General features: G+C 42.4%; 1 protein-coding gene across 1 annotated transcript in view; it reads right to left on the bottom strand.

Moving 5' to 3' along the window:
- Positions 1–307: 307 nt before the first annotated feature.
- The window catches only part of LOC134077320 (beta-1,4-galactosyltransferase 1-like), a 33314-nt gene continuing 21421 nt past the window's right edge, over positions 308–12200 (bottom strand). Inside the window, exons 2-6 of the mRNA XM_062532859.1 lie at positions 2682–2917; positions 1839–2026; positions 1245–1367; positions 813–917; positions 308–437 (exon numbers count right to left, since the gene is read on the bottom strand). Of these exons, the coding sequence (XP_062388843.1) occupies positions 308–437; positions 813–917; positions 1245–1367; positions 1839–2026; positions 2682–2917 (782 nt within the window). The remainder of the gene's footprint in view (positions 438–812; positions 918–1244; positions 1368–1838; positions 2027–2681; positions 2918–12200) is intronic.

Below are 12200 nucleotides of genomic sequence, written 5' to 3'. Positions count from 1 at the left end.
CAAAACAAAGCAAGACATTGATAGCCTAACTATTGGCAGTAAGCTATTATACACGCAAGACAGCCATACTCTCGTACCAACCACCAAACCTTCCGCCCATGCTTTCAATCAAAATCATTGAAGCTTTCTAGAAATACGAAAAGACCAACAATGCAAGTTCTAACTACAGAGACTGCAATGGAGGATAGTCAACGAAACTTTCTAGAAACGCACTCGATTTGTCCCCTTTTCTCAAATCAGTTTACTGAGCTCTATACTACCAGTCATTGTTAACATTTGTATTTCTACTTGATAGAGGTGTTCAATGTCATGGTTTCCCAATGTCCACAGTGATGTTGGTGTAAAGCTGATGTTTTTCCACTTTGATGACCTTATATTCCAGGGAGTTGATGCCATCTGTTGCCATAGTCGATCTGGTCTTTTCTATATAATCAAACCTGCAATGACAATGATATCCTTCTGTTGTGGGATGTTCATGTGTATCATCAAGCTACGTTCCCCCTGTGGACCGTAATACAAGAGGCAAGCAAAGTGTACAATCCAAAGTTCTAAAACTGACTATAGTGTCCATACCACATTTGACTCATTTCCTAATCCCATCCCACCCCATCTCCCTCTTTCTTTCTCTCTCTCTCTCTCTCTCTCTCTCTCTCTCTCTCTCTCTCTCTCTCTCTCATTAGCTTCCTGACACTCTCCTCACTGTCCTATAAGACTAAAGGAAGCCTCAAAAAAATAATTTGAGTGTACCCTGTGTGGGTACTTGTTTACCAAGGATTACGGATCGCTAGCTCTAGCTAAGTGACATACAGTACCTGCTTGGATTAGGCTCATTGTTCAAGTCAGGTCCATGACGGATCATGCGGCACCTCCCTGTTATCATGTCAGGCCTGGAGATGGACAAATTGTTGAAGGACAGCCTGTAAGACCAGAACAAATAAAAGATCTGTAGGTTTGCGTCGAGTGTGTCTATAGTTCCCTACATGTGTGAACGTTGAACGTAGCATCAGTGAGCTATCAATAACAGGGAGGTCATACTGGGTGCACAACTGAAGTATGATGTACACAATGTGTGTACACATTGTGTACATAATTAGCTTCTAATATAATCAATGGAACTGTCTATACCAGACACAATAGGCATGTAAACATTTTTTGAAAATGTCCTCTTAAACTATGTTTATGCTCCGTGAACAGTTTTTCAGTTGAACCAGAACCAGATGTTACAAGTCAGCTGCATATTTTACCTGTAAGAGATATCATCGTCTTCTCCGCCCCAGCCCCAGTACTTGTTAGGAAACCCATTGATGGTGTTGAACTGCTTTTTGCTGAGTGCTGTTACGCCACCAAAGATGCCAGTGTATATTAGACTTTGAATGAAAATGAGAAAAAGGACAAGAGAAAAGATGATGTTTTTCATAAATTAGTAATTGTGTTTTATAAATAAGGCAATCAATTAATACATATATTATGTAAATAATATAACATATTTGCATACATAAATGTATATATGCTACTGCAAATATACAGAAAAAACAAAGTTTTGTTTAAGTATGAGCTATTTAGTTATGATTTATTTGGTTTTATTTATGCAATTGTATTGTTTTATTTGTTTGTTTTTAATCTGTATGACTTGTTGATATTGTATTATACTGTTTTATTTTATTTTACGATTTTTGTTTTTTGACAATTAAGATGAAAATAAAGATGATGATTTGTGTTATTATTATTATTATTACTATTAAAATGAAAATCATCATAGCATAGCATTGATGAAGCTATACAGACGATAAATATAACATGAAACAAGACCCTGACTATAAAACTGATTGTCTGCCTACCGAAACCCAAACTTGTCCAAAGCCACAGAGATGTGCCTGGGTTGACTGTAGCACCGGTAGAAGTTCCGGTCGTCCATGGGGATAACATCCACGTCACTGAAGACGAAGCACTCATAGTCATACTGCTTCCTGGCTTCTGCATAGCCCACGTTCATCAGCTTGGCTCTGTTGAATGTTGTTTCACCATACTGCACACACACACACACACACACGCACGCACACGCACACGCACACTCATCAGCTTGGCCCTGTTGAACACACACACAAACACACGTGTCACAACTCATCTCAGCGAGATGTGACTCTTTATGCCTCATCACAGCTGCGTATAACAATAAATGGTTATTAACCCTTGAAGCGAAGAACAAAAAAATCTGGAAACATTTCAAAAGGCTGTGGTTTGAAAGTGTTTAGAAATACAAGATAAATGTGAAAAAGGAAATTGACGAAAGGTATATTTTTCTGAATGAAATCATATAAGCCGTGGGGACAGCATTTTTTTGTTGAACAAGCACTAGCTCTTCCTTTACCAGCGTCTCTCAAAGGAAAACCCATAAAAGGCAAATATGATCTTGCCTTTCTTTCATAAATCCAGTTGGTACTGTAAGTGTTCTGAGAAGTCTTCTGTTACAAACTTGCGTGTTTGCAAACTACATTGTTGGTGCTTCGTTTTACTCTATATGGGGACCCAGAGCAAGCTACTGACGAGGTTTGGTGTTGTTCTGAGAAATATGATTTTAAAAAGTGATTGTTTGCCAATCCACTGTTTGCAATTTTGGGCTCCTTCTTACAGTATGCTGGTGCTATAAGGAGTTATTCTCCAGCCTTTCTAATACTATTTACCTGATTGATGACATAGATTCTGTAGTCCAACAGCTGTCTCTGCAGAATGGGGTGGAGGTAGTAGAGCCAGTACCTGAGGTGGGACTCACGGTCTCTGAAGGGGATGATGATAGCCACCTTCTGCCGGGCGATGCAGTCAATAGGCCACCAGTGTCCCCCTTCGACCTCAGGGTTCTCTTTTTGGATGAACTCCATGCTGACTGGGCTATTGAACTCTATACGTAGAGGACCCACTATCAACAAGATTGAGAGAGAGAGAGAGAGAGAGAGAGAGAGAGAAACTAGACCAGCATTTTTTTGGTAGGTAGGTTTTGTAGGTTACCGCCCCTTTGTTGTCCTGCTAACTTGTTCATTTCATCTCGTCGGTGTAACATAGCTACTCCAGATCATTTGTGATGCTATATCAACCTTAGCCTGACTAGCGCCTGCCACTTCTCAATGAGACATGGTCTGGCAACCAAACGTTCATTGTCTCGTATTTGAAAAAAATGCCCAGATCCGTTCATTGGGCGCCACGGATGTCTATCAAATGTGTCTGTGCATAGCTCATCATCGTCTTGCTTCCCCCCACCCTGTTCTGATTGGTCCCCTATCTGAGACAAACATTAGGGTGGTACTAAAAAATGTTAGCTGAAAGTAGCCTATTGTTTACTCAGAAAAAACAAGTTGTATTTACTTAAAAACCATGAGCTAATTAAGTACAATTTACTTAATATGAACAAGTTGTGTTCACTTAGAAAGTGTAAGCTTATTAAGTTACTTACTCAGAGTAAACAACCTGTGTTCACTTAAAAATGTAAGTTCATTGAACTTAGTTTTTTCAAGGCAATGAGTTTGCATACAATTTTTAAGTAAAGTCAACTTGTCAACATGTACAGTGTAGTTTGGCTGCTATAGCAATCAAATCACCCACAAGGCAGCATGGGAACACCCAGGCTATATCAATCTGGCAAAAAGCCAGCGTTGTTCACAAAAGGGTGCTCAATAAAGCTGCTGTTAGCCCTCTCGGTAACACTTTTCATTACAGATTGGTAATAAGTGGGTGATGTTATGGTAATATATGCCATTTCATGGTAATAGTATTTTTAAACCACATATTACAAATAATTAATTTGTAATTTCTAGACATTTACTGTGCAATTACCATACAACAACAATGCAAAATATAGCCGCAAGCGGCGATGGCGGGCCCGAGCACCTGCGGTGCGGACCAGTGACATTTCGGAATCTAACAAAGCAACATGTGTGGGTTGGTGTGCATGTGCATGAGCAACACACATGCCCACTAAATTTGGTCAATTTTCGTGAATGTATGTGTCAACCACAACAGACAACACACTAGGTGGCGCTATAGAGTCCCTAAGCCACACCCTAGGCCTGAGCTCCGTGTTAGACTAGCGATAGCAATACGAAAGAAGTCTACTAAATTTGGTTCATTTTCGTGAATGTATGTGTCAACCTCAACAAACATTACACTAGGTGGCGCTATAGAATCCCTAAGCCACAACCTAGGCCAGAGCTCTGTCTCTGACTAGCGATAGCAATAACACACAAGCCTACCAAATTTGGTTCATTTTCTTCAATGTACTGTATGTGTCAACCACAACAAACAATTTGCTAGGTGGCGCTATAGAGTCCCTAAGCCACACCCTGGGCCAAAGCTCTGTCTGACTATCAGTAGCAATAACACACAAGTCCACCAAGTTTGGTTCATTTTCGTGAATGTATGTGCCAACCACAACAGACAACGCGCTGCCAGGTGGCGCTATAGAGTCCTTAAGCCACACCTTAGACCAGCGCTCTGTCTCAGAGTAGCAGTAGCAATTCCACATGTAGCTGCCAAATTACAACCAAATTAGTCACTGTTTTCTGCCTATAACATCAACTTCCTGTTTCTTTAATAAGACGCCATAATTCAAACCTTCGCCATTTCAATATACTTTTGAAATTCAAAAATCTGGTCGCAATTTCTCTTGGGCAATCCCTCAAGATCATTTTACTGCTAAAATGACATGATTTCGATAAACCGTCTAGGAGGAGTGTTTCAAAATACATGATGTGCAAAAATCATAATCATAATCATAACTCAAATTCATCTAATATTTACTATAGAGTATAAATGTAAAAGTTGTTCAGATTAATAGAACACATATGCCCACCAAATCTGGGCCATTTTCGTGAATGCGTGTGTCAACCACAACAGACAGCGCGATAGGTGGCGCTATAGAGTCCCTGAGCCACACCCTAGGCCAGAGCTCTGTCTCTGAGTAGTTTTACCAAGTCCACATGTATCTGCCAAATTTCAAGAGTTTTAGAGCATGCCAAGTTGGTGAAAAAGGGCCAAAAGGCCGTGGGACAGGTAAGGAGGAAAAAACTATAATAATAATAATAATAATAATAAATATAGCCGCAAGCGGCGATGGCGGGCCCGAGCACCTGCGGTGCGGAGACCTGTGACATTTCGGAATCTGTCAAAGCAACATGTGCGTGTTGGTGGGCTTGTGCATGAGCAACACACATGCCCACCAAATTTGGTCAATTTTCCTGAATGTATGTGTCAACCACAACAGACAACACGCTAGGTGGCGCTATAGAGTCCCTAAGCCACACCCTAGGCCAGAGCTCTACCTCTGACTATCGATAGCAATAACGCAGAAGCCCACCAAATTTGGTTCATTTTCGTGAATGTGTGTGTCAACCACAACAGACAATGCACTAAGTGGTGCTATAGAGTCCCTAAGCCACACCCGAGGCCAGAGCTCTATCTCTGACTATCGATAGCAATAACTCACAAGCCCACCAAATTTGGTTCATTTTCGTGAATGTGTGTGTCAACCACAACAGACAATGCGCTAGGTGGCGCTATACAGTCCCTAAGACACCCTTGGCCAGAGCGCTGTCTCTGAATAGCTATAGCAATAACACATATGCTAACCAAATTTGGTTCATTTTCGTGAATGTATGTGTCAACCACAACAGACAATGCACTAGGTGGCGCTATAGAGTCCCTAAGCCACACCCGAGGCCAGAGCTCTTTTTCTGAATTATTTTAGCAATAACACACATGCCCACCAAATTTGGTTCATTTTGGTGAATGTTTGTGTCAACCACAAGAGACAACACACTAGGTGGCGCTATAGAGTCCCTACACTACACCCTATGCCAAAGCTCTGTCTCTGACTAGCCATAGCAATAACACACAAGTCCACCAAATTTGGTTCATTTTCGTGAATGTTTGTGTCAACCACAACAGACATCGCACTAGGTGGCGCTATAGAGTCCCTAAGCCACACCCAAGGCCAGAGCTCTGTCTCTGACTACCGATAGCAATAACACACAAGCCCACCAAATTTGGTTAATTTTCTTGAATGTTTGTGTCAACCACAACAGACAATGCAGTAGGTGGCGCTATAGAGTCCTTAAGCCACACCCTTGGTTAGAGCTCTGTCTCTGACTAGCAATAGCAATAACACACATGCCCACCAAATTTGGTTCATTTTCGTGAATGTTTGTGTCAACCACAACTGATAACGTGCTGCTAGGTGGCGCTATAGAGTCCCAAAGCCACACCTTAGGCCAGAGCTCTGTCTCTGACTAGCAGAAGCAATTCCACATATAGCTGCCAAATTACATCCAATTCCTAACCTTTTTTCTGCCTATAACACCAACTTCCTGTTTCTTAATAAAACGCCATAATTCAAACCTTCGCCATTTCGATATACTTTTGAAATTCAAAAATCTGGTCGCAATTTCTCTTGGGCAACCCCTCAAGATCATTTTACTGCTGAAAAGACATGATTTCGATAAACCGTCTAGGAGAAGTGTTTCAAAATACATGATGTGCAAAAATCATAATCATAATCATAACTCAAATTCTTTTAATATTTACTACAGAGTGTAAAAGTAAAAGTTTTTCAGATTAACATAACACACATGTCCACCAAATTTGGTTCATTTTCGTGCATGCACGTGTCAACCACAACAGACAGCGCGATAGGTGGCGCTATAGAGTCCCTGAGCCACACCCTAGGCCAGAGCTCAGTCTCTGAGTAGTTTTACCAATTCCACACGTATCTGCCAAATTTCAAGAGTTTTAGAGCATGCCAAGTTGGTGAAAAAGGGCCAAAAGGCCGTGGGACAGGTAAGGAGGAAAAAACTATAATAATAATAATAATAATAATAATAATAATAATAATAATAATAATCTGAGCAAAAACTGAGCAAACTTTCAGTGGCCGCACCTCGGTGCTCGGGCCCTAATAATAATAATCTGAGCAAAAACAATAGGGCCTTGCACCTACGGTGCAGCCGCTGCTACAGCGGCCGCACCTCGGTGCTCGGGCCCTAATAATAATAATAATCTGAGCAAAAACAATAGGGCCTTGCACCTACGGTGCAGCCGCTGCTACAGCGGCCGCACCTCGGTGCTCGGGCCCTAATAACTTGGGTAAGATAAAATGGTAATAACTGCTGTAAATATGTACTACCGAAGCAATACATATTTAGGATTTACTTATTGTGACATATATTTCTGTAATTATACCAACATGGTGCTATGAAGGACTAAATTACATAGTAACTTCTAAGTGTTATGGCACAATTACATAGTGGTCACAGTTTTTGTAGTAGTTAGTTTGATGGTAAAATGTGACCTGTTATCTGTTATTATGATGAAATGAATAAGATCATTTCACAATAACTATATGGTATCAGCCAGGGCTGTAAAATACTGTCTTTTCGAAAGGATTTCAACAACTCCCCACCGCACAGAAAACCTTTCATTAGGGCCCGAGCACCGAGGTGCGGCCACTGAAAGTGGCTGCACCGTAGGTGCAAGGCCCTATTGTTTTTGATCAGATTATTAGGGCCCGAGCACCGAGGTGCGGCCGCTGTAGCAGCGGCTGCACCGTAGGTGCAAGGCCCTATTGCTTCTGCTCAGATTATTAGGGCCCGAGCACCGAGGTGCGGCCGCTGAAGCAGCGGCTGCACCGTAGGTGCAAGGCCCTATTGTTTTTGCTCAGATTATTATTATTATTCGTATTCTTTCATCCTCTTACCCCGTGCGCCCTTTTTTCACCAACTTAGCATGCTCCAAAACTCTTGTATTTTGGCAGCTACATGTGGAGTTACTGTGGCTACTCAGTGACAGAGCTCTGGCCTAGGGTGTGGCTCAGGGACTCTATAGCGCCACCTATCGCGCTGTCTGTTGTGGTTGACACATGCATTCACGAAAACTGCCCAGATTTGGTGGGCATGTGTGTTCAATTAATCTAAACAACTTTTACATTTACACTCTATAGTAAATATAAAAAGAATTTGAGTTATGGTTATGATTATGATTTTTGCACATCATGTATTTTGAAACACTTCTCCTAGACGGTTTATCGAAATCATGTCATTTCAGCAGTAAAATGATCTTGAGGGGTTGCCCAAGAGAAATTGCGACCAGATTTTTGAATTTCAAAAGTATATTGAAATGGCGAAGGTTTGAATTATGGCGACTTATTAAAGAAACAGGAAGTTTGTGTTATAGGCAGAAAAAAGGTAATAATTTGGATGCAATTTCGCAGCTACATGTGGAATTGCTACTGCTAGTCAGAGACAGGTCTTTGACCTGAGGTGTGGCTTTGGGACTCTATAGCGCCACCTAGCAGCGAGTTGTCCGTCGTGGTTGACACAAACTTTCACGAAAATGAACCAAATTTGGTGGGCTTGTTTGTTATTGCTATTGCTAGTCAGAGACAGAGCTCTGGCCTAGGGTGTGGCTTAGAGACTCTATATCGCCACCTAGCAGATTGTGTGTTGTGGTGGAAGCATACATTCACGAAAATGAATCAAATTTGGTGATTTTGTGTGTTATTGCTGCCGCTACTGAAAGATAGTGCTCTGGCCTAGGGTGTGGCTCAAGGACTCTACAGCGCCACCTAGTGTGTTGTCTGTTGTGGTTGACGTGTACATTCACAAAAATGAACCAAATTTAGTGGAGTTCTTTCGTATTGCCATCGCTAGTCAGAGACGGAGCTTAGGCCTAGGGTGTGGCTTAGGGACTCTATAGCGCCACGTAGCGTGTTGTCTGTTATGGTTGACACATACATTCACGTAAATTAACCAAATTTAGTGGGCATGTGTGTTGCTCATGCACATGCACACCAACCCACACATGTTGCTTTGTTAGATTCCGAAATGTCACGGGTCCGCACCGCAGGTGCTCGGGCCCGCCATCGCCGCTTGCGGCTATATTTAGGGCCCGAGCACCGAGGTGCGGCCACTGAAAGTGGCTGCACCGTAGGTGCAAGGCCCTATTGTTTTTGCTCAGATTATTAGGGCCCGAGCACCGAGGTGCGGCCACTGAAAGTGGCTGCACCGTAGGTGCAAGGCCCTATTGTTTTTGCTCAGATTATTATTATTATTATTCTTATTATAGTATTTTCCTCTTACCGGACATGTTTTGCCCTTTTTCACCAACTTGGCATGCTCTAAAACTCTTGAAATTTTACAGCAACCTGTGGAATTGATGCCTCTACTTAGAGACAGACCTCTGGCCTAGGGTGTGGCTCAGGGACTCTATAGCGCCACCTAGCGCGCTGTCTGTTGCGGTTGACACATACATTCACGGAAATGAACCAAATTTGGTAGACATGTGTGTTGTATGAATCTGAACAAGTTTTACATTTAAACTATATAGTGAATCTTAAAATAATTTGAGTTATGATTAAGATTATGATTTTTGCACATCACGTATTTTGAAACACTTCTCCTAGACGGTTTATCGAAATCATGTCATATAAGCACTAAAATGATCTTGAGGGGTTGCCCGAGAGAAATTGCGACCAGATTTTTGAATTTCAAAAGTATATCAAAATGGCGAAGGTTTGAATTATGGCGTTTTATTAAGAAACAGGAAGTTGGTGTTATAGGCAAAAAAAGGTTATGAATTGGATGTAATTTGGCAGCTACATGTGGAATTGCTTCTGCTAGTCAGAGACAGAGCTCTGGCCTAAGGTGTGGCTTTGGGACTCTATAGCGCCACCTAGCAGCACGTTATCTGTTGTGGTTGACACAAACATTCACGAAAATGAACCAAATTTGGTGGACTTGTGTGTTATTGCTATGGCTAGTCAGAGACAGAGCTTTGGCATAGGGTATGGCATAGGGACTCTAAAGCGCCACCTAGTGCGTTGTCTGTTGTGGTTGACACAAACATTCACGAAAATTAACCAAATTTGGTGGGCTTGTGTGTTATTGCTATCGGTAGTCAGAGAGAGAGCTCTGGCCTACAGTGTGGCTTAGGGACTCTAGAGCGCCACCTAATGCATTGTCTGTTGTGGTTGACACGTACATTCACCAAAATGAACCAAATTTGGTGGGCATGTGTGTTATTGCTAAAGTTATTCAGAGACAGAGCTCTGGCCTCGGGTGTGGCTTAGGGACTCTATAGCGCCACCTAGTGCATTGTCTGTTGTGGTTGACACATACATTCACGAAAATGAACCAAATTTGGTTGGCATATGTGTTATTGCTATAGCTATTCAGAGACAGCGCACTGGCCAAGGGTGTCTTAGGGACTCTATAGCGCCACCTAGCACATTGTCTGTTGTGGGTGACACATACATTGATGAAAATGAACCAAATTTGGTGGGCTTCTGTGTTATTGCTATCGCTAGTCAGAGACAGAGCTCTGGTCTAGGGTGTAGCTTAGGGAATGTATAGCGCCATCTAGTGCATAGTTTGTTGAGGTTGACACATACATTCACGAAAATGAACCAAATTTGGTGGGCTTGTGCGTCATTGCTATCGTTAGTCAGAGACAGAACTCTGGCATACGGTGTGGCTTAGGGACTCTATAGCGCCACGTAGCGTGTTGTCTGATGTGATTGAAATATACATTCACAAAAAATAACCAAATTTAATGGCCATGTGTGTTGCTCATGCACATGCCCACCAACCCACACATGTTGCTTTGTTAGATTCTGAAATGTCACAGGTCCGCACCGCAGGTGCTCGGGCCCGCCATCGCCGCTTGCGGCTATATTTATTATTAGGGCCCGAGCACCGAGGTGCGGCCACTGAAAGTGGCTGCACCGTAGGTGCAAGGCCCTATTGTTTTTGTACAGATTATTATTATTATTCTTTCTTCGTCTTAGCCCGTTTGGCCGTTTCACCAACTTGGCATGCTCCAAAACTCTTGTAATTTGGCAGGCATATGTAGAATTGCATTTGATACTGAGAGACAGAGCCCTGGCCTAGGGTGTGGCTCAGGGGGTCTATAGCGCCACCTATCGCGCTGTCTGTTGTGGTTGACATGTGCATGCACGAAAATGAACCAAATTTGGTAGGCAGATGTGTTGTATAAATCTGAACAACTTTTACATTTACACTACATAGTGAATCTTAAACAAATTTGAGTTATGATTATGATTATGATTTTTGCACATCATGTATTTTGAAACACTTCTCCTAGACGGTTTATCGAAATCATGTCATATGAGCAGTAAAAGGATCTTGAGGGGTTGCCCGAGAGGAATTGCGAACAGATTTTTGAATTTTCGAAGCATATCGAAATGGCGAAGGTTTGAATTATGGCGTCTTATTACGAAACAGGAAGTTGGTGTTATAGGCAGAAAAAAAGTTATAAATTGGATGTAATTTGGCAGCTACATGTGGAATTGCTTCTGCTAGTCAGGGACAGAGCTCTGGCCTAAGGTGTGGTTTCGGGACTCTATAGCGCCACCTAGTAGGACGTTATCTGTTGTGGTTGATACAAATATTCACGAAAATGAACCAAATTTGGTGGACTTATGTGTTATTGCTATCGCTAGTCAGAGACAGAGCTCTGGCCTAGGGTGTGGCGTAGGGACTCTATAGCGCCACCTAGTGCGTTGTCTGTTGTGGTTGACACATACATTCACGAAAATGAACCAAATTTGGTGGGCTTGTGTGTTATTGCTATCGGTAGTCAGAGACAGAGCTCTGGCCTAGGGTGTGGCTTAAGGACTCTATAGCGCCACCTAGCACGTTGTCTGTGGTTGACTCATACATTCACAAAAATGAACCAAATTTGGTGGGCTTGTGTGTTATTACTACCGTTAGTCAGAGACAGAGCTCTGGCTTAAGGTGTGGCTTCGGGACTCTATAGCGCCACCTAGCAGCACGTTTGGTGTGGTTGACACAAACATTCACGAAAATTAACCAAATTTGGTGGGCTTGTGTGTTATTGCTATCAATGGTCAGAGACAGAGCTCTGTTCTAAGGTGTGGATTTGGAACTCTATAGCGCCACCTAGTGCGTTGTCTGTTGTGGTTGACACAAACATTCACGAAAATTAACCAAATTTGGTGGGCTTGTGTGTTATTGCCATCGGTAGTCAGAGACAATGCTCTGGCCTAGAGTGTGGCTTAGGGACTCTAGAGCGCCACCTAATGCATTGTCTGTTGTGGTTGACACGTACATTCACCAAAATGAACCAAATTTGGTGGGCATGTGTGTTATTGCTATAGTTATTCAGAGACAGAGCTCTGG

This window comes from Sardina pilchardus, chromosome 1 (assembly GCF_963854185.1).
Source record: "Sardina pilchardus chromosome 1, fSarPil1.1, whole genome shotgun sequence".
NCBI lineage: Eukaryota > Metazoa > Chordata > Actinopteri > Clupeiformes > Clupeidae > Sardina > Sardina pilchardus.
This window is presented reverse-complemented; position numbering and strand designations above follow the sequence as displayed.